The sequence below is a fragment of the Botrytis byssoidea genome, assembly GCF_014898295.1.
Source record: "Botrytis byssoidea strain MUCL 94 chromosome Unknown BBYS_006, whole genome shotgun sequence".
NCBI lineage: Eukaryota > Fungi > Ascomycota > Leotiomycetes > Helotiales > Sclerotiniaceae > Botrytis > Botrytis byssoidea.
The window spans coordinates 1230470-1251666 of NW_024065847.1; the positions used below are offsets into that span (position 1 = coordinate 1230470).

The window sequence follows — 21197 nt, forward strand, 5'->3', positions numbered from 1 at the left end:
TGTCGAGATGGCTGCATTCATGGCGCTTCTTTAGTGGCAATCAATGCCGGGGAAACATTAACCTTTTGGTGTGATATCTAGATATCTGCCATCGAATTAGAATCTTCGCATTTCTTCCGTGTCTGCAGGAACAGGGGAAATTTAGTTTTCTTTTTCTTTCTTGTGAAGAATGTACGGAGTTGTTTTACCATTTCCCCAGCATCCCGTTGATCTCTTTCGATATTTCAATATCAGATGCTTACAGACAGGAGAGATGATTGAGTTGTCTTCCTTTACTTCTTCATCCATTGAATAATATCTATCTGGGTCTACGGGTATCAAAGTATATAAAACTTCCTCATATAAATAATGCCGTACGGATGATTTATTGAACACTTCAAATGACTACCTATCTAGTATGAGTAACTGCCAAATGATGAAGTACTCATATGACTGACTACCAACCTCTACCTAGCCACCCAACATCAAGTTACTCACACGCACACGCACACGCACACGCACACGCACACGGACTCTCTCTCGCTCTCGCTCTCGCTCTCTCTCTCAATCCTGAGCAAACACGAATTCATTCTATGCTAATAAGTGTTAATGAGTGTCACAACAGAGCAGATCTGATGTGTACTTCGTAACTGGGGACGAATTTCTGAAGTAAAACAGAAGCCGCCATGCAAGGATTCCTCGCAAGGATCTACCTTGTTCATTGTCTCCGATTTCATTTGGCCACGAGGTTTCATTCCATTAATTCAAGGTTGTTTTTGTTACATTGTTGCCTCACCTTGCTTTTTTCTCTTGTGAAGCTTTCTGAGGCTTCAGGCTTCAGAAATCAAGTGTGTCATTAATAAGCAGCCGTCTTTCTTTCACTCGAGGTCACCTGCAATCTTGGAATTCTGAAGATTCTAAGCTCAGCCACTCGACCCCCACAAGCCACAATGTGGCTTCTTACCTTTCCAACCTTGGAAGTGGAGGTTTCACACTTTACTTACCTAGGTAGGTAGGGGTTACCTCACTTGGACTTTTCAAGTGCCTACCACGCCTACCTAATTGGTAAACACATACTTTCCGTAGACTGGAGTTCTAACCGTGCGAGGCTGGTCGGTGCAACCACAAGTCAACACCTCCACCTTGGACGAATGTCCCACCTTTCAGATGTGAATCTCTTTGCAGGTGAAGTGAATTCAAAAGGAAGTTCCCAGTCTAATGTTGAGAACACCATCAACATCATCATTTTTCCTTTCCATTACTCCCATTTCTGCAAGAAATAATTTCATCCCTTTTACCATATTTTGTAGATCTTATATCTCATCCGCCTACAAAATGTCCAACCGAAATCTATCAACCGCGGAAGCAAAGGCACACGATTTTCTCGATTTCCTCAATGCTTCACCTGGTCGTAAGTAAAATGGATTAAATAAGCTATCAACATCATAGCAACCTTATCTCTGCAGTCGTACCTAACTATTCCATTTAGCCTACCATGCAGTACACTCTGCCATTCAACGACTTTCCAAAGCGGGCTTCACAGAGATTAAGGAGCGAGATAACTGGTCTACAAGTCTACAACCCGGAGGAAAGTATTACCTTACCAGAAATGCTTCTTCGATCGTCGCTTTCGCCATCGGTAAGAAATGGAAGGCCGGTAACCCAATTGCCATGATTGGTGCTCACACCGATTCTCCTACCTTACGTATCAAGCCGGTATCCAAGAAACAAGCTTCTGGATTTATACAAGTGGGTGTGGAGACATATGGAGGTGGCATCTGGACATCGTGGTTCGATAGAGATTTGAGCATAGCAGGTAGAGCCATGGTTAAAGATGGAGATGGAAATTTTGTACAAAAACTTGTCAAGATCGATCGACCAATCCTCCGCATTCCTACTCTGGCCATTCATCTCAATCGCGCCACAAGCTTCGATCCGAATAAAGAGACTGAATTGTTCCCAATTGCCGGTCTTGTAGCTGCCGAGTTGAATCGTACAGGAGCGAGCGAGAACGGGCCGACTCCATCAGAGGAGAATAAGGATTCTGATGAATACAAACCCTTGCAAGCGATGACCACTCGTCATCATCCATATATTGTCGAACTCATTGCGAAGAACGTAGGCGTTGGTATCGATGATATCGTTGACTTTGAAATGATCTTATACGATACACAAAAAGCTTGTTTGGGTGGGTTGAACAATGAACTCATCTATTCGGGCAGATTGGACAATTTGGGCATGACCTACTGCAGCGTTGAAGGACTTATCGAGTCTGTAAAGGATTCTGCTGCGTTAGATAATGAATCATCAATCAGACTAATCACCTGTTTCGATCACGAAGAAATTGGTAGTACATCCGCGCACGGAGCAGCCTCTAACCTTCTCCCCGCCGTCCTCAGACGTCTCTCCGTGATCCCCGCTTCCACTGCCGGTCCCGGCTCATCATCATCCTACGACATGGTTCATCGTGTGTCAGATGTCGAAATCGCAACAGCCTACGAGCAAACCCTCGCCTCTTCTTTCCTAATTTCTGCAGATATGGCTCACTCCATCCATCCTAACTACGCACAAAAATATGAACAAGACCATCGTCCTGAAATGAACAAAGGAACAGTCATTAAAATCAACGCAAATCAACGCTATGCCACCAATTCCCCTGGTATAGTCCTTCTTCAAGAAGTTGCACGCAAGGCCAAACCTTCCGCAGATTCCAAAGAGGGAAAGAATGGTGTACCACTCCAACTCTTCGTGGTTAGAAATGATAGCAGTTGTGGAAGTACCATTGGACCTATGTTGAGCGCAGCGCTCGGAACCAGAACCCTTGATCTGGGTAATCCAATGTTGAGTATGCATAGTATTAGAGAATGTGGAGGAGCATTTGATGTAGAGCATGGAATTCGATTGTTTGAAAGTTTCTTCAATCATTTCTCGGATTTGGAGGGAAAGATCTTGGTGGATTAGTGGTGAGAGGGAAGCATGGGCGTGAATATGGATGTGGGTGCTGTACGAGGTTGTGATTAGCGAGATGGAGTTTAGGGGGTGCGCGGATTTGGTGATGTCATCAATGGATGGAGGATGGAGAGAAATGAATGAATTATGAGATATGAGATCAGATGAAAAGAAATGAGAATTGATAAGAAATGAAAATAAATATTGGAATGGTTGCTTTAAAACGACATTGAGATGAAATGATTAATGAATTTGCATCGATGTATGCGCATTACTATTATGCTATGATCAAAGTATCAGACAACGGTGATTACATATATTAACAATCTCAAATCCCATATCACCTATCCAAGTTCATATCACTCTTCACTCTTCACTCTTCACTCTTCACTCTTCACTCTTAACTGCTCGCAAACAGAACAGGTAGTATCAGTTAGCATAATCTAACACACCATATCACATCACATCACATCACTACTTAATAACTACCTAGACAGCAATGTCATCTCGTCCCATCTCATGTCATCTTATCTCCATTTCACTGTGATCTCGGACTTCAACGTAAGATAAACATCTTCAACACGAGGTATCTATCCATGATATAATCAAATCAGTATGCTAAGAATAAGTATTATGATGGATACAGTACAGTATACATATATGTATGCGCTATGTAAGATATTATATCCTCATATCCTCATATCCTCACATTCTCACATCAGATCTCTAGTCTAGATAGACTATCATCGAGCCTAGACCAGACGTTCTTATTCACATTCACATCCAGTCTCAGTCTTTACTATCCCCTATCATTACAGTTCATTTTATAATTACATATCTTCCATAACTACAACCCCCTTCCTCCAATATTCAGCCAGCCATTTCAATTCATTAAGCCATCCATCCATCATTAAACATACTCATCAAATTTCTTAATTTTCAAGCACCAATCTCATCCCACCAACCACAACCATCACTATGCACAAGCACAAGCACAAGCAAGCTTTTAAACATCGTTCCCTCATCTCATCTCCCTAAAGTTCTCTCCTTTCATCCCAGCAAATTCCCAGGCATTAGCTCCTAGAATATCACAAAAATCAAAGGATAGAATATGCGACTCGCGGGCTTTCTAGTTACATGGAAATGCAAATTGAAGTTCAAATGGCAAAAGGCAATCAAGAATCGAATATACCACTAGCACCATGCTAATTCCACAAATGCTCAGTCAGATCAGAAATCAACAATCAAAGATAGCAAAGTAAAAGGCCAAAACGCATGATGGAAAACATCCATGGATGTAAACGTCAATATACATGGATACATAAATGTGCAAATTTTTATTAGGGCCTGATCTTTTTTTTAAGTCTCCAACACATCTTTCTCCGCTTCACTTGGGAGTAAAGGAGTCTCTTTCGTGGCATAATTATCGTCCTTCTCCCAAGCTGCTCCTGGACCATGGTAAGAAGGTTCCTCAATAATAGCTCCTTGGTTAACGGGTTCGGATCCGAAGGGGAGTGGTCTCGAGGGCATCTCGCGTGTTGGAATGTCCAATTTATTGGCTAGAACATCTGATTGACGCCTAGCAAGCATATCAAGTTGAGCTGCTGGGTCCTGTCCGGGTGTCAGTGAGAATCTTCCAAGGTCTACTAATAGCCTATTGAAAAGTTTCAAAAGTCGTGTAAGATCGTAAAAAAGGGTACTGGGGCCAAGAAAAAGCTTCTTGGGGTCTTCAAAAAGACTTCTGAAGGCATCAAAAGTTCCATTGAATTTATCAAAAAGGCTTACCCAATCTTGTTGTGCAGGAACACCTTCCGCAGGAGGTAATGCGCTGTCTTCTTCTCTCTCTTCGCCCCAGAAGGTTGGCTGTGTTCTAACTGGTGCGGGGGTTACGGGTAAACTAGGCCGTTCAAGCTCTGTTGGAAAGTCTGTGAGCCTCATACTACGCCTACGGCCTCCTGGGCTGGAAATCTGTGATATACCTGTGCCGTATCCTTGAAGAACTTGGATGTTGCCTTTGCGATTCTTTGACATGTTTCCAATGTATCGCTCAATTTCTGGAACTTCATCCCACGCATTTCCTCTAGCGTAAGTTTGCCATGGGTCGTTGGCACTCGACATGGTTGGAGTGGTAGGAGTAGCAGGCATGCTTCTTTCATCCTCGGTGGTTGCGACTACTGAACCGGCGACGGGGGTTTCTGGTACTGCTGTGTCATCATAGTCATCTTCAGGGAATACTCTTGAGGGCACTGGTGGGTTAGCTTCCCATGGGAATATTGGTGCTGGTCTCTGCCACTTTGGAGTCTTTGGTACTTCGTAGTACATGTCACTGGGAGGGTCTGGGTAGCGGCTTGGTGCTCGGAATGGGGTAGCGTCGTTGGACATCTCATAATGGTTACCAGGGAGATTTGAGGCTTCTGGTCTCGAATTTTGTGGTGGTGGTGCCCTACAGATTATTAGACAATTTCCTCTCATTTTAATGACAGTGAAACTTACTTGCTGGCATCCCATGGTGAATATGAGATGTTTCGAGATTGGTCCAATTTTGCCTGCACTGGGGGATCATAAGCTTCTTCGTTTTCCAAGTTTGTTTCTGTATGGTCATGGATTGGTTCCTCTGCTGTAGTAGTAGTATCATTAATGGCATTAAAATGTTGAAATTTCTCACACTGGGCTCCTTTGGAATGGTCCTCCTGGGTCTGGGGCTGGAATTCTCCAAAAACAAGGTATTGTACGATAAGGGGTGCTGCTCCGTTAGAAGTTCCGGTCGTCGACTGCAGAAATATTAGCTTCCTCTAAGATCAAAGATACCAAACTTACCGTTTGCTTGTAATGTTTATCATAAACTGCCCACCATCTTCCGGTCATCTGATGGTAAGGAGTGGCTCCGACACTGGCTTGTCTTCCAACTTTCCATGGCTTATCCGTTCCAATAAAGTGGGCGGCACTAATGCTAGATTGAAAATGTTGAAATGCTGGGAGATATTGGTAATGAGCGGATGGGGTGACGTTGTAAGTAAAGCTTAGACGGTTGTAAGTATTCTTGAAATGCATGTTAAGTAAACCTTGATCCGCTCCATCGAAAGAAATTCCTCTGTTTGCCATAGCCTCCAAAGCATAGTAGTCGCCCATATTTGGATTTAAAACCATAAGACCTGTGTTGAAGATGTCTGGCCATCCAATATCTGGTGCGGCGGAAAATGGATTTGGTAGAGCAAACAACTCATCTGGTGCACGAAGAGCAACCATATCGGCATCCATGTAAACTATTCTTCGGAATTGTGTTTGTTTCCATAATGTGATTTTGGTAAAAGTAGAGTGAAGATCAGGGCGGCCCATGAGGTCAAGGTTGGCTGGGGATTGGTTGACAACTCGATCGACGGGAATAACAAAGTCGAAGTTTCTCTTGAATTATGTGTTAGTTCGATTCCCGGGTTATCCAAACGTAGAGTACTTACCTGAAGTTCAGTCATACTCTCAGAGGTCACCGAGTCTACCGTGACAAGCACTGCGATTTTCTTGGTAGTACCAGCATCTCGTAGAGAATGTGCCAATACAAGAGCACCTGAATTGCAAGATGAGTTAATGGTTTCTGAAAGGTTTAGTATGATAAAACGAACCTGGCAGGTAGGTGTCGGTCAAAAGAAGCTATTGCAAAGTTGTCAGTTCAAAGCATCCCATTCTTGTCGAGCCATGATGATGACTTACAGTTGCATAAACATCTTCTGGTTGGGAAGCCATTGTTTGTTTAAATATGAGAAGACTGTATTTTGAAGTATAAGACGAAGAAGCCCTGAATATTTGAACAAACTACTACAAACAAAACTTCCACCAAAGTTGGAGAGTTTAATATGTATAGATGTGTATAGATGGGTATAGATGGGTATAGATGGGTATAGATGGGTATAGAGAAAAGTCGGGGGAAGAGAAATAATTTGGAGAGATATGCGATGGATATTCTAAATAAATGGAAGTAAGCTATCAAGGTCAGAAAGAGGTTTAGTGGAGATTGATTATGACGGCGGTATGGTATGGTCATTCGGTTAAATAAATATAAGTCAATCAAAAAAAGATGGTGGAAATGCTGGGGGAGGGGAAAAATGGGTGATGGATGTGGATGTGGATGTGATGTATGAACAATGAATGTATGGATGGATTGGTACTTTTGCTTGGTGGGAAATGAATTGACAGGGAATTTGCTGGCGGTAAGAGGTATCAAGTACGGATGAAAGCAAGTAATATGTAATATGAACGGGATATACAAATTATTCGCAAGACGGTGAAGTAGCTTGGGATCTAGAAAAGACAAGATGAAAAGGGAAGGTTTGAAGGGGAGGGACAGAGAGGAAAGAAATATACTCATATTCGTATGTATTCATACTAGGTATTCACATTCACAGGTATTCGTTCATATTGATTATCATTCACCTCACATTTACAAAAAATATACCCCTCCCTCAACCCCTCCATAATGTTCATCCCATTCATTCCATTCTCTCCATTCATTCATCTCTCATAAGAACCCAACAACCCAAGAAACCCAAACATGGGAGAAAGTATAGAATGCCATTTGTCAAAGATAAGACGACATTGACCTTTTTTCCTTTACAGTAACATTGTATGAATCTTTGATCACGAACACCAAGCTGCCACGTACTTCCTCTTTCGCCTCCTTCATCAGACTAGTTTGAATATCTTTTATGAACTTCTTTCTACGGAGTAGATAGATTCTCGATCCTCGATCCTCGATCCTCGATCCTCAATCCTCAATCCTCAATCCTCAATAGCTGGCTGGCTCGGCCGGTTACCTAGTCGTTAGACTATCCATCTCTGCGTTGGACGGTTGGAGATGAAATGTTCCACCAAGATGCGTTGAGATGGAGACACCACACCACCACACACACAACTCCAGATCCATTTTTTACCACCCGCATTTGAACCCTGTTGCGTCCATGTACCATTCATTTTCCAAGATTCCCATGAATCCCATCCTATACGGAACCTCGGGGGTAATGAATGCTGTTTACCCCACTGTCTATCAACTTATCTTCTTCTTTTTCACGAGAGTGTCAAGAATGGATCAAAGAGATGGTCAGTCTTCTGATAATTTCTCACTCCAATAGATGAGGATTCTTGTTTGAATTTACCCCAAAAATTCATACCGATGGAGAACTTTTTCTCGAGTCATCCAAACGCCTTCATCAATTTCGTTCATGCATTTATTCATGTATGTCTCAAATTTCAAGCCCAATTCAAACATTTCAACGCCTTATCTGCAGGTCAATTTCTGAGTGGCGTAACTTTACCACCCTTCATAATTGTATGGACAAGGGCCAGGCATTCTCAAGCCGTTCTATGCACACACTGCACTGCAATGCTCACCGACAGCTACTAGTGCATGTATAGGGTATCCACTACGAACATGAAAACGCACAAGAAAATATCAAGGAAACTTAGCTTATTCAAACTTCCAGAATTCTCCAATATGAAGGGATATCTTCATCTTCGTGTCGTTTTGTAACGAACGAGAGGGGTCCAAGTGGACGTTTTCTTTCCGTTTGTCGAACGAATTCTTACTCACAGATGTATGTATGCGTAGTTGGCATACTGCATACCTTATGTACAGTGCAGATAGTACATCGATAAGTTTATGTACGGAGGGTTGTCTATAGTTGTGGCAGCTTCCTGTTCGATTGAAAATATAAATATATCAACATATGCTCCGCTTCTTCCTCAGAGATTTTTCAAAAAGCTTGAGCACAGGCTGTCTTTCTTACTTTGGACCCGGTTATCTGTTATGCATTTAGATAGAAGTAGGATGTATGAAGCTCAGACTTGTATGTATCTGCTGCCTATAGAAAATAATTGCGAGGAAATCATTTAGCTCGAACATTTGTTCTAGATCCATTTCAAGTAACCTTCTAAATGAGAGGTCTGCCTACGATATTCATTCGTCCAGTTGTCAAAAGAACTTCAACATTGGGCAACATTGGGTAGAATCATATACAATGTATCGTTTTTCAGAATACCTGATCGATTTTCCAATCATTGCCTGAACTTGATCGTTCTCAATCCCAAACTGGAGATGATGTGTTGTAGGTTAGTATGATGATGTCTCGCTCTCTCACTTCAACAAATCATTGCCATGGTTTTAGTTGAATCATTCAGAATATCGCTCCCAAGTCTTTCAGTTTAGATTGACTCTACTAGGATTACATTCGTATCTATTAGCATACGATTGTCTCAAATTCATAAGGAAATGCCTAGCATTATTCACCCCGCTGGTTCCTCTATTCTGCGTCTTATCCCATTATCTTCAGCGTCCGTCACTTCTCCATCTTCCGTCGACTCCACTGACAAGTCAAGGATCAGTCATAGATGCTCCACCTCCGATTTCAACCTTGCGCTTTCGTCAATCAGCCACAATCATCCAGTGGTTGAGATGATAGCAGACTTGATCCTAGCGCGAGTATTTTGAGGGTTCCAATGCAGCAAGGACTAGATTCCATCATCACATGCCTGTCTCTTCAGCCTCGTAAATCGACTTGCGACGTGTAAGCAACAAATTCAACCTCGTACTCAATCTACTAGCTGTCGATATTTCACTACCTTTCTTCAGCAAATTGTCGAGTCACTTCTTTATCTGGGTGCATATTGTACGTAGCGCTCGTGGAATGTTTCCACATCATGTCACGCTTGTCCCCGGAAAAAGTTCATGAATCCCTTGTAGATATGGAGTGAAAACTATCTTGATGTTCAATTAGGTAGAGGTAACTATTAAGGGTTTCGCGATGGATTGCTTTGAATTTCGCCGAGTGGTCAGCCGTTCTGTTAAACCATTTGAAGTAGGCGAGCAGTGCCTCGACCTGGTAGTTTGAGGTCAACTATTGCCTAGAAAAACCAGATTATCGCTCCCTCTTCGAGTTAATTGAGACTTTCTAATAGGACGAAAACTTTTGTCAAAGCCCTGGTCAGTGTGATGATTGCATCATGTTGGCCATCTCAACAACACCATGGGCGATAGTTCTTCTTCTGTCTCCTGCTCCCGCGCGTTGGTCGGGAGACCACATCCCAATTAGAATGGGTACCTATCTGTTTCCAAACATATATTATAAGAAATTCTTTCTCTACACAACGTGGCGTTCCTTGTTCGGAAAAGCAAGTAAACTTCCAGGATGGTGAGTGACATGGTCAGGAGAGAATATGAACTACACCCTTTCATTAGATGTTGCAGCCCCAAACATCCATGGACTTTGTACACTCCATGCTATATAACACATCAAGCCAGCTCCCGAATTTTAAGACTCTTGGGGAATACAAATCGAACGATATATCACCCCGATTATTGGAAAATATCGTCATTTCATTGTATAGTATCATCAGAAATCAATATCAGTAGTGATTATGTACATGAAGCTATAGCGCCGCGTTACTAAGGTAGAGTGATACAGTGAGCCTTGGTTCTCGGGTCTTTCTCAAGGGATAGAGTATGGAAGATTGGCAGATATGAAAGTATATTGAGGGGCCAAAATGAGATCTATCTATGATCGATACAAAAACAAAGGCTGAGATTGGGAAAGGTTTAGCGAAAGATAGATATTCAGGGCAAGAAATACAAATATTCCCTCATTTCTCCACTTCGCATTTCGAGCTTGATACGCTCGTGTACATTCTTGGTAGTTACTAAAGCACCCTCGGAATCAAATCGCCTTGAATTCTCCCTCGATATCCACAATCTTTTCAACGGCTTTCTTGTATCCCGCCTCATTTTCTAATCTTTCCGTGTAAGCAAAAAGATCAGGATATTTATCCTTGGTTAACCCAGCGCGCTGTTTAGCTGCTACAAGAGGGAATGACATGAGGATATCTGCACCGGTAAGATATTCACCACAGAGATATTTTCCGCCTTTGGGAGAGCTCTGGATTTGCTCATTAAGAAAGGTAAAATGAGTGCTGAAATTTGGTTCCAGGTATGATTCGTGCACTTTTGAGGTTATCATGCCAGTGATAGGACGAATAAAAAACGGAAGGTTGGGCGAATTAATCACTGAGGAGTTAGTAAGGCTTGAGAATGCGAAAAGGAAACACTTACTAGACATTATGAGAGCGACAAGGAGGGGAGGCATGAGGGAACCTTCGGCATAATGCATGTAATAGCGGAAACGAGTCCATTCTTCGGTTTCGCCACCGAGTGTGTTTTCTTGACCGGGCTTCCAGCGAGTGGGCAGTAGGGTACTGCCGTGGGTAAAATGATCGAGGAGATATCTTTGGGGCGAGTTAGTGGTCATGCTTGGGGGGAATTCTTATGGGTTTTGGGAAGCTAGGGAAATGGTCTCCAAAATTATCTTGTTTTTCAGATATCTCATATCGAAATCCAAGGACTACTTGGACTCCTCTATTTTTCAATTCCATTTTGATTCCATATACACACCCCTCATCCAGTTACTTTCCCCGTCAAAGAAGAGAAACTTACTCAGTGATAAACGCACTCTCCGCCAAAACCACTGGTTCTGTGGCTCCCGCAGGTAAAATCGTAACGACGGGAGATTTTCCCAAGGCATGCACCTTTTTCAATTCAGGAGGTGCTTGTTTAGAGGGAAGTCTATGGATGATTTCTAGCTCGTAGGGTACTTTCAATTCTTCTAGAAGCCAGAGAATTCGCTGAGAGCGGGATTGGTTGAGCCTGAATACGTTAGTTTGAAGGGGAAAATGGACCGAGATAGGGTGGGATGCGATGGATGGGGTGAAAGGAATAAGAGGGACGTATAGAGGAGAGGGAGGGAAAGAAGAGGCGAACTGCTACCAGTAAAGTTTGATCTTTGGCTGATCTGACATGGAAGCTGGTGAAGACATGACTACTTGAGTATGTGTAATAGTTATTATGAAAGAATGATATGAGATTGATTTGAAGATATATTCCCTAAAATCCTAATCGAAATAGATACAAAAACACAAAGAAAAGAAATCAAACACTCTCATTCCACTACTTCTCACTAGATTCCCCTCCCGTAAACAAGTTTATCTCACTACCGATTAGCTCACCTCAGCCCACCTCGGCACAATCGATAACCTATTGATAGATAACCTGTGACAAAAAGCTATAAAAAAAACTGGACCATCATCCGGCACATCAATCAATCAACCGCATCATGGCTCCCAAATCTCAGCCGTGCGTACGGATCATCGGCAAACGTTTTTCCGACGTCTGCGCTTTCCACCGCGAACCTCTATTCACATGGGGCTTAATAACTGGATATCCAGAGATCGAACACACGAGAAATAATTCACACAAGTGTTTCTCGCATACCCGCAACTTTATTCACAATGGCTGGTCACGATCATGGTTTGTCTATTCGCACTGTGGATATTGGATTACACTAATCGTGGGAATGTAGTACTCGCGGTGGACCCCGCGTTGGTCAAATATAGCAGTATGTTCTCTCTGCAGCTGGGATGTCTTGCGCTTTACAATGGCGATGGGGAGATGGTGGGGATGGAAAAGGAGAGAAGATGGGAAACTAATGGGGGCTAGATATGTCGACCAATCGCCACAAGTATTTCCGATGGACGGGCCGCACTGCCGCTATCTCGTTTGTCTTTGCAGCGGTCATTCCGAGTATCGTTGGGTATATGGCTATCAAGACTGAAGTAAGATATTTCGACGCCATGTGCAGGTTGTGGATTGGGAGATGGAGAATTGAAAAGCTAATACGAGGATAGGGAAAATGGGATATGAGAGGAAAGCGCAGGGGTGATACGATTGCGGAGTTTTAGACGGTGATGAAAGGCAGGGAGAAGAGGATGGGGAAAATACAAGAATGAGGCAAGCTCGAATGCGGGAAGCTGTACATATGTGGAGGGAGATATCATGAGAAGTTATGGAATAAGAGAGAGCTATGGAATTGAGTTTGCATTCTTCACCATCGCCGTTCAATGTATGGTCATTTGAGATGGGTATTGATATTTACTCGGATTTGGTAAATTTTGTTATAACTTTTGCAGGACTGACCTAACATGTTTCTAAGAGACGAACCGATTACCACCCATCTGTTATTGATACTCCGATAAAAATGCTTCAAGAGTTGAAATGATATTGGAGAAATTAGAGCATTCGCTTCCGATAAATCGTGGATGATTTGAGAAGAGATCATGTAGTGTTCCAAGGAAATTCGGTGCCGTCATTCGTAATAGCATGGTAGTTGGTATCATATGTCTTCGTGCCTCCCTCAATATCGGCCTCTTCCACCCCCAAAACCACCTCCACCTCCACCTCCATACCCACGACCTCGTCCCCCAGATGGACCATCCGGTATCCTCTCTCCTCGTCTCCATTCACCCATCGGTACACCACTCGCCCCTCCTTGATTCGTACCTTGACCAAATCCTCCCCCTCTTGAACCTCCTCTCCCTCTATATCCACCTCCAAATCCATTTTCTCTCGGTCCCATGCCCCCTCTTCCCCCAAACCCACCCATTTCCGATCTTCCACCCGCAAAACCGCCTCTCGAAGGACCACTGGGTGGCGGTGCAACCCCTCCATCTGCCATCGGTGGTAAAATTGCGCAACAAACGTAATCACCAATAACAAATCTTGCATCCTGCAGCGTCTTCTCTGGTTCCCCCATCAAACTCCCCGCCATGATTCCTTCTCCAACTATCGCACTCTCTTCCTCATCTGCTAAAATTCCCGGTCCCCCTTCCCCAATAATAACACTGCCAAGCTCCTTCGTTACATACCTAGCGGGTCCACTGACAGCAGGTCGTGTATCAGGAAATATCAATCGATATGAAAGACGAGTTCCAATCGCCGGATCGGGAAGAAGATCAGGGAGCGCGGTCGCTAGTAAATGTGATAATTCGCGCAGAGTACATGATTGCCATGTAGATATGTTAACGTGAAGAGGTAATTCACCATGTGGATTAAATTCTTCAATTCTATTATCACGTTAGAAAGAATACAAATAAATATTATGGGAAGGCTGAGGTTCGTTTGCCTACCTGGGAAATGAACCGTTTTTGTAGAAAAGCTTGAGATGGAATGGAACGGTAGTGTTGCGATCGATTTTTGTTAAAGTAGTGGCTGCCATTTTCATATCATGAGCTGGGATAGCTAAGATGCTTTTAGAGGAAGGATGTTGGTGGAGGATAACTTTGAGGTGAGAAGTTCTCGAGGCAGAATCGAGGCCTCGTCAAAAAATGTTCAGCCTTGAGCTTTGTACACTTTCTGTAGTCTGACGACAACATCTTCTACATAATCAACAACTCAATCTCTCGCTCAATTTTCTCTATCTATCAAATTCGCAAAGATAGATCAACAATAACAACGTTTATCTTAATCACAAATCACCAATCCAATTACCGTAAATACAATCATCTGCGGCGCAAACCATCACAACCGCCATCATGGATTTCGCATCTCTCATGTCAAAAGAGATATCCAAAAAGAGCGAATCTTCCACCGATACCTCCAAGAAATATATGAAACGATCTGAAATTGAAGCGGAGCGACAGGCCAAATATCTCGCTGAGCAACGCGCGATTGAAGCAGAGCGTGAAGCCAAATTGGCACAAAAGCGCAAGCGCGAAGACGAAGAAGAAGAAGCTGCTAAAGCGCGAGAAGAAAAGCGCAGGCGATTAGCTGAAGAATCTAGGAAACAGAGGGAGGAAAGGGAAGCTGAAGAAGAAAGGAAGAGGAGAAAAAGATTAGGATTGCCGCAATTGGTTAAAGAGGATGTAGAGGAAGTGGTGGAAGATGATATTCCGGATGATGAGTTGGTCTTGAAATTACGGGAAATGGGACACCCTGCGAAGCTTTTTGCGGAGAGTCATAAACAGAGATTGAGGAGGTATAGGAAATTGGGGGTGGTTATGACGACAGGACCGATTCCTACGACGTTGGTTTTGGTCGAGGAAAAGGATATGAAGGTCGAGGATGTACCGAAGGATGAGGAGGGGAGGAAATACCTGTTTAGACAACTGGCGAGTTATTTCACGATGGTTTTGCAGGAGTGGGAGCATGCGCTGGAGAAAGAGAAGAGGGATACGTTTGCTAGTAAGGCGGCTTACAATGCTATGGTGCAGAGTAAAGACAGCATGACTCCTGTAAGTTTTCTTTCGCATACTTATCTATTCTATGGGATTCAAAACTGACGATTATAGCTCTTTCGCAAATTCGAAAAAGGAGATCTAGATGAGGATATTTTAGGCCCGGTTGTTGAAATTGTCAAAGCAGCGCAGGAAAAACGATACGTCGATGCAAATGATGGATATCTACGTCTTAGTATTGGAAAAGCTGCATGGCCAATCGGTGTGACGATGGTGGGTATTCACGAGCGTAGTGCGCGCGAGAAATTGCATGAGACTGATAAGGGACATGTGATGGGAGACGAAATTACCAGAAAGTTTTTGCAGAGTATTAAGAGGTGCCTCAGTTTTGCGCAGGTTAGATGGCCTCCCGAGGATATTAGACAATTGATGGGTTGAGAAAGTAGTTATGTTTTAGAGCTTGCGCCTCGAGGGAGGTTACAATGGGTACCCGATCTGTGTCTTCGAGTTTACGTCGTCCACTCCGGGCTTCAAAATGCTGGTGCAGCACACCCTAAATCAAATTATTACTGCATCTTGGTGGTCATCTAGGTTTATTTTATTTTTGCTTTTCTTTCTACAACGAGGTGATACTCATTTTGACGGGAAGCTAAGTGGCCGATGGCCGCTAAGAATTTTAAACACCGGAGATTGTATTTAGCGAGAGGATTGAAGGAAAGGGAAAGGAGGGGGCAGCAAGTTCCATTGTATGCATATCATTTTACATCGCATATATAATTCCTGAACAACGGGAGCCATGTTTCAATGAGGTAATCTGTAATTTTCGAACGACAAAGTTTACAATATCTGGTGCACATGAGCACTCGTGACTTGTTTCATGATTTTGACTGCTAGAAATCGCCCCCTTTGATGAGTGAATTTTAACATTTTGAAGTTTGTATGCTACATGCTGGATGGACTGCCTTGGAGCGTTTGATATTCCTGATATACTGTGAGCTTGCATGAAGACCTTTCTGTTGGAACACGTGACTGAGAACGTGTATATAGCTTAGCAATGCCCCCTTCATACGAAGGGGGCAGACATGAATTCAATACTATTTAACCCTATATGCTTTATGTGTATACACACCGCTTACTAAGTCAACCCAACACTTTCTATCATACGTTATATCGTGCTACGCCTCATAAGTCATCTATATTATCTACTTCACTATGACGAATTCGCTTAGGGACTCGAATGACAGCAGTGCCGATCCAGAAATTACTCAGATCATTTCTGTTGCATATCGCATCTTGAGTCATGATGTAGAGATGAAAGTTTGAAGGTTAAGGCGGTATAGAACAGGAAGAAAGTAGTAGTCGTTGAAACTGTTCCATACCAACGAAGAAAGAGATGACAACAAAGACGAAATGAAATCAAAATTTACGGTTCTATTGGTAGTCTCAGCTAGATTGCGGAGTGTCTCTTGACTTCCATAGGAAACTTTAACCCCTCGTTCAAACTATCGTGATGGAAGAAACCTCCTGTTACTTCCATTTTTACTTTCAATCTTCCTCAAAGGAACTTTCGTTCCGACAGGCAAGCAACAAAACCCTCTTCCAAAATAACCCCAAACCCCCATTCGTCCCTTTGGTATTCCCTACTCGATGTCTAGAGCAAAGAATCTCTTTATCTCGACAGAACAGGTGGGAAACATGTTTCACATATCAGATATGCAACAAAACTAATTCTGCATAGTTTTCTTTGTTTAGATAAAAAGCGAAAGAGAGTTTTGGGAATAGTAGATTTCGGGAGTTTACATAGTCTAGCGAAGGTCAAACAAAGGTTCTAAGCTCGTCGTCTATCGCACGTTTAAACATGCATGGAGAAGCGAAGCTCTTTGTTGAAAACCAATTGACCTGCACCCAAAAGATTTCCATTGGTAAATTGAAAGTTCCTCACACAAAGAATCGAGAGGTCGGAACATTTTGTTGCATATCTGAAATTGAGCGCAAGTTGAAGAAACTTAACTAGGTACAATACACCCCAGCTGCTCAAAGTACTACTTGAGCAATTCAGCTGTGCACTAACAACTCGCCTGAAAAGTTAGATTCTGGAAGAAAATCTTACTAGGCTATTCACACTAGTTGATGCCCGAAGAAACTTTCTTTTACAAAATTATTTGTCTGCACGCATTAGATATCTTGTTCACACGCCTTGTCGCCAGTAACGAGAATATCTAGGTAGCATTTCGACCTACGATAACATTGCATTGTAATATACAATTGCGAAGGTTTCACTTTACGATTAGGCTCATGTGTGTGTCAAACGACATAGAAAGTCGCGGTGATTGGATTATATATTCACAACGTGTACTTTTCTTATCAAATCACCAGGCACTTTGGCGGAGTGGTTAACGCGATGCCCTGCTATTGTTTACAACAAAGTCAGGCATTTCCTTCGGGAGCGAGTGTTCGAATCACTCAGGTGTCGTTTTTTGCCCTTTTAACCTTTTGAAGTCGAAGGAATTTTTATGTGATTAATTATTCTTAGCTATGGAGATTTTAAGATCTTCCTTTTGGATGGATGGAGTAGGTATTTGTTCTTTTGTGGAGAGTACGACGGATTATGTAATGATATAATAAATGCTATTGCACATTAAGTAACGAACTAACGACTCTTTCTTGAGTGAACTGAAGTTGAATCCATTTCTCTTGCGATGAATTATCTATCTTATCTGCTTTATGGATTGTAGCACGAGTTACCTTCCCCGTCTAGGGTAGCTTCGTGCATTTTCAAGAGCACCAATTGCAGTGATTTGTACCAAGCCCGATGATACGTTGAACTTTTGTTGCATTAGTCTATACAGGGAACAGTAAGTATTCAGGTCACTTTGGGGTCGTTGAGTCATCCGTTAAAACCATCGCGTTCCCGAGAAAATCGATATATATATTTCGGTTCACGATCTCCTAGAAGCCATCTACCAGTATTCATTGGTATCAAATGAGAATGCTTAAGTAAATACAGAAGAACCCGACCTTCTGAATGGGAGTAATTTGTCCTCGATGCGTTTCTGCGTTTAGTAATTCTTGTGCGTTGTGGCCCAGTATGAAATCGAAATCAGGTTTCCAAGTTGACGGATACTATCAACCTAACTTTGAACATGCGAAGGGCGGAACAGTTGTTGAATGAAAGGGAATGACCACAATTGGAGGGAAACTCAAAAAGAAAGTCGAATATTATGAACAACTAGGCTTTGATCGTGCACATAGAGGTAGAAAGAGGCGCCGACTCAATCTGGTTGAGCGATGCTGGGACCTGGAATTTCTTTCAAGCTATTCGGAAATATCCCAGTGACAAACCTCTGAAAGGCAGGAATATCGCATTTAGAACAAGATATCTCTAAAATTTAGATGAGACCCTACATTACTTTGATCCGATGTATGAGTTGAAAGTCAGGTGATTTATATCTTCCACTTGCAAGAATATCACAATATCCGAGCAGAGCATAGACGAGGTGAAAGAAGTTGCCAAACCTGATCCTTGTATCTATCTCGTGTTGTTTGGAATGTTCTCAGAAAGCATCTTGGCCAGATTCCTAGTCGAAGATCATGATTCAATTGTTGCAATTGTACCATCTGACGCTCCTAGCTGTTGAATAGCTAACTTACCCAATAAACAGCATTAGACACAGGCTAAATGCCTTGGCAGGGCGAGGAGGCAACCTTTAGCTTCTGATCGGATCTTCTAGTCTCACCGAAATCAACTTTGATAAAGAAAAAGACCTACAAAATTAATGAATATCTACTTGATTGTTCTCGGATTTTGGATTGTGTTCTGCCCACCTGGATGTCTATCAATGTCATCATGTGGTTGTGGCACAGATAGCATTGAGTGGCGTCCTAATGCATAAATGCCGTGTTATCAAGGCCAATATATAGCTAGCGTCGACCAGGTTTCTTGAGAGCCAAATCAATCCACGTATCTATGAACTTCCAATATAAATTCATCCATTTGATTTTCATCAACCACAATCCGTGAGGATATCTTAACACCGATTTCAATAATACAAGTTAATACCATACACATACAAAATGTGGCTCCTCGATTGGTGTATGTAGTATTCTTGAATGGATCCGAGAAGAAAGTGTTTACAACATAACAGCTTGCTGACTTTTATCTCATTTGAATAGTTTGGGATACTCTTGCGTCCTTGGGACTCTTGAACAAACACGCAAAACTCCTCTTCCTCGGTCTCGATAATGCCGGAAAGACTACACTGTTACACATGTTGAAGGTGCGTAGAAGAAGCTAGGTTGAGGGGATGCTCGATTCGAGACGAACGACAACTTCTCGCATTTCGAGCAAGGCAACAATTACTGATAAATATATGCTTCTAGAATGACCGCGTTGCCATTCTCCAACCTACTCTTCACCCTAGTAAGCAGCTTCAAGTCTCGCACATCGGCGCACAGCACGCGTAATCAATATTTACTGACCATGCGACAGCATCTGAGGAACTTGCTATCGGCAACGTCAAGTTCACAACTTTCGATTTGGGAGGACATCAACAGGGTAATTATTCTAGTATTGTTACAATGGCATATGTCAAGCTAACATGATGTAGCTCGTCGTCTCTGGAAGGACTACTTCCCAGAAGTCTCCGGTATCGTTTTCCTCGTCGACTCCAAAGATCACGAACGTTTCGTCGAATCGAAAGCCGAGCTCGATGCCCTTTTGTCGATGGAGGACCTTTCCAAAGTACCTTTCCTCATTCTCGGAAACAAGATCGATCATCCAGATGCCATCAGCGAGGACCAATTAAGACACGAATTAGGATTATATCAGACTACTGGAAAGGGCAAGGTTCCTCTTGAGGGTATCAGACCTATCGAGGTCTTCATGTGCTCTGTGGTTATGAGACAAGGTGCGTTTTTTTTCTGTTGAAAGATTATTATGCCTCATACTAATCATGGAAATAGGTTACGGTGAAGGTATTAGATGGTTATCACAGTATGTCTAAATAATGGTGAGAAGGTTGTTGTGAAGGAGGTATTCGGAATGAAGGGGGTGGTTTCTTATGGAGATCTGTTATGATGGACGGAGTTATACAAAGGTCGTTTTTCAATGCTTTTTTGGTAGGTTCTGGGAGCTCATAAGAGTCTACTTTAGGAACCAAACCAACCAACATATTTGTACCAGCATAGTATCGCGATCAAGACTTTTTTATCTCTCTCAACATAGCATTATGACTTGTGTATTTGAACTCTATGAATTTGCTACCAATAGATGGTATGGTCATGGAAGGACCGAGGCATTAGTGATTAGACCACCCAGAGGTTTCCATCACTTGATATCGTATACAAGCCAATGTTGTTGACGATGCACCATAGCTCATTCTCAAGTTTCTTGGATCTCTTAGGGTACTGAAATCTTTCGCAAAATGGGAAGATCTTAATAGTCGGCTCTTCTAAGCAGCCGACTAGTTCCTAGTTGGGGAAAGCAATTATCCCCAGAAAGCAATTATCCCCACTCAAATCCTCGAAATCTATATATTACATATTATTTTAAATAATTTATTAATAAAAACATTAATATATTTAAGATATATTTTGAATCAAGAATTACTACAATTATAAGATATAATTATTTTACAATATTTATTAATAATAATCTAAATCAATATATATAATAATATTAAATATAAGTTTGTAAATAAATAATATATTATAATTTAATTTTTTTTTAATAAATTTCTTAATATATTCAATTTGTTCTTTAATTAATACTTTATTATATCATTTAAATTCTCTAATATCAATTCCTTTAGCTATATAATCATATCCATATTGTATTACCTTTTTAAATTATTCATAATATTTATTGAAATAATATATCCTATAAATTATATATATAGAATTATCTAAATAATTCAAATAATATTGAATAACTTTATTATATCTATATTTTTTGTTATTAGATATAGATTATATATTAAATAAATAACAAAAATTAATATTTAATGAATTTTAATATAATTTTTAATAATTGTAATTGATATAATTCAATATTATAGTGTTTTTTCGATTTGGATGGGAATAATTGCTTTCCGGGGATAATTGCTTTCCCCAACTAGGAACTAGTCGGCCGCTTAGAAGAGCCGACTATTAATGCTTGTTGCGATCTAGAATATACCACTCGTAGTGCTGAAGGCTAAGAATACCTAGTACTTAACTAGCTACGTCAT

General features: G+C 41.8%; 7 protein-coding genes across 7 annotated transcripts; 4 read left to right on the top strand and 3 right to left on the bottom strand.

Moving 5' to 3' along the window:
- Nucleotides 1–1314: 1314 nt before the first annotated feature.
- Nucleotides 1315–2940, top strand: EAE97_003816 (uncharacterized protein; the record flags this gene model as incomplete). The annotated part of the gene is made up of 2 exons (XM_038874328.1): nt 1315–1390; nt 1469–2940. The coding sequence occupies 2 exons, from the start codon at nt 1315–1317 to the stop codon at nt 2938–2940; spliced, it is 1548 nt and encodes a 515-aa protein (XP_038734937.1).
- A 1347-nt stretch (nt 2941–4287) lies between these two features.
- EAE97_003817 (uncharacterized protein) lies at nt 4288–6666 on the bottom strand (the record flags this gene model as incomplete). Its single annotated transcript, XM_038874329.1, has 8 exons — nt 4288–4539; nt 4714–4841; nt 4908–5371; nt 5422–5699; nt 5746–6330; nt 6384–6490; nt 6546–6573; nt 6634–6666. The coding sequence occupies 8 exons, from the start codon at nt 6664–6666 to the stop codon at nt 4288–4290; spliced, it is 1875 nt and encodes a 624-aa protein (XP_038734938.1).
- A 3959-nt stretch (nt 6667–10625) lies between these two features.
- Nucleotides 10626–11778, bottom strand: EAE97_003818 (uncharacterized protein; the record flags this gene model as incomplete). The annotated part of the gene is made up of 4 exons (XM_038874330.1): nt 10626–10972; nt 11018–11190; nt 11399–11608; nt 11729–11778. The coding sequence occupies 4 exons, from the start codon at nt 11776–11778 to the stop codon at nt 10626–10628; spliced, it is 780 nt and encodes a 259-aa protein (XP_038734939.1).
- Nucleotides 11779–12249: 471 nt separating this feature from the next.
- EAE97_003819 (uncharacterized protein) lies at nt 12250–12699 on the top strand (the record flags this gene model as incomplete). The annotated part of the gene is made up of 4 exons (XM_038874331.1): nt 12250–12268; nt 12321–12356; nt 12458–12573; nt 12646–12699. 4 exons carry the CDS (start codon nt 12250–12252, stop codon nt 12697–12699), a joined length of 225 nt encoding a protein of 74 aa, XP_038734940.1.
- Nucleotides 12700–13151: 452 nt separating this feature from the next.
- Nucleotides 13152–14180, bottom strand: EAE97_003820 (uncharacterized protein; the record flags this gene model as incomplete). The annotated part of the gene is made up of 2 exons (XM_038874332.1): nt 13924–14180; nt 13152–13860 (listed from the first exon to the last, which is right to left on the bottom strand). The coding sequence occupies exons 1-2, from the start codon at nt 14016–14018 to the stop codon at nt 13152–13154; spliced, it is 804 nt and encodes a 267-aa protein (XP_038734941.1). The 5' UTR covers nt 14019–14180.
- A 148-nt stretch (nt 14181–14328) lies between these two features.
- On the top strand, nt 14329–15408 carry EAE97_003821 (uncharacterized protein; the record flags this gene model as incomplete). Its single annotated transcript, XM_038874333.1, has 2 exons — nt 14329–15027; nt 15085–15408. 2 exons carry the CDS (start codon nt 14329–14331, stop codon nt 15406–15408), a joined length of 1023 nt encoding a protein of 340 aa, XP_038734942.1.
- A 3492-nt stretch (nt 15409–18900) lies between these two features.
- EAE97_003822 (uncharacterized protein) lies at nt 18901–20239 on the top strand. The gene is made up of 6 exons (XM_038874334.1): nt 18901–19063; nt 19144–19247; nt 19351–19390; nt 19460–19525; nt 19578–19877; nt 19933–20239. Exons 1-6 carry the CDS (start codon nt 19045–19047, stop codon nt 19971–19973), a joined length of 570 nt encoding a protein of 189 aa, XP_038734943.1. The 5' UTR covers nt 18901–19044; the 3' UTR covers nt 19974–20239.
- Nucleotides 20240–21197: the final 958 nt, after the last annotated feature.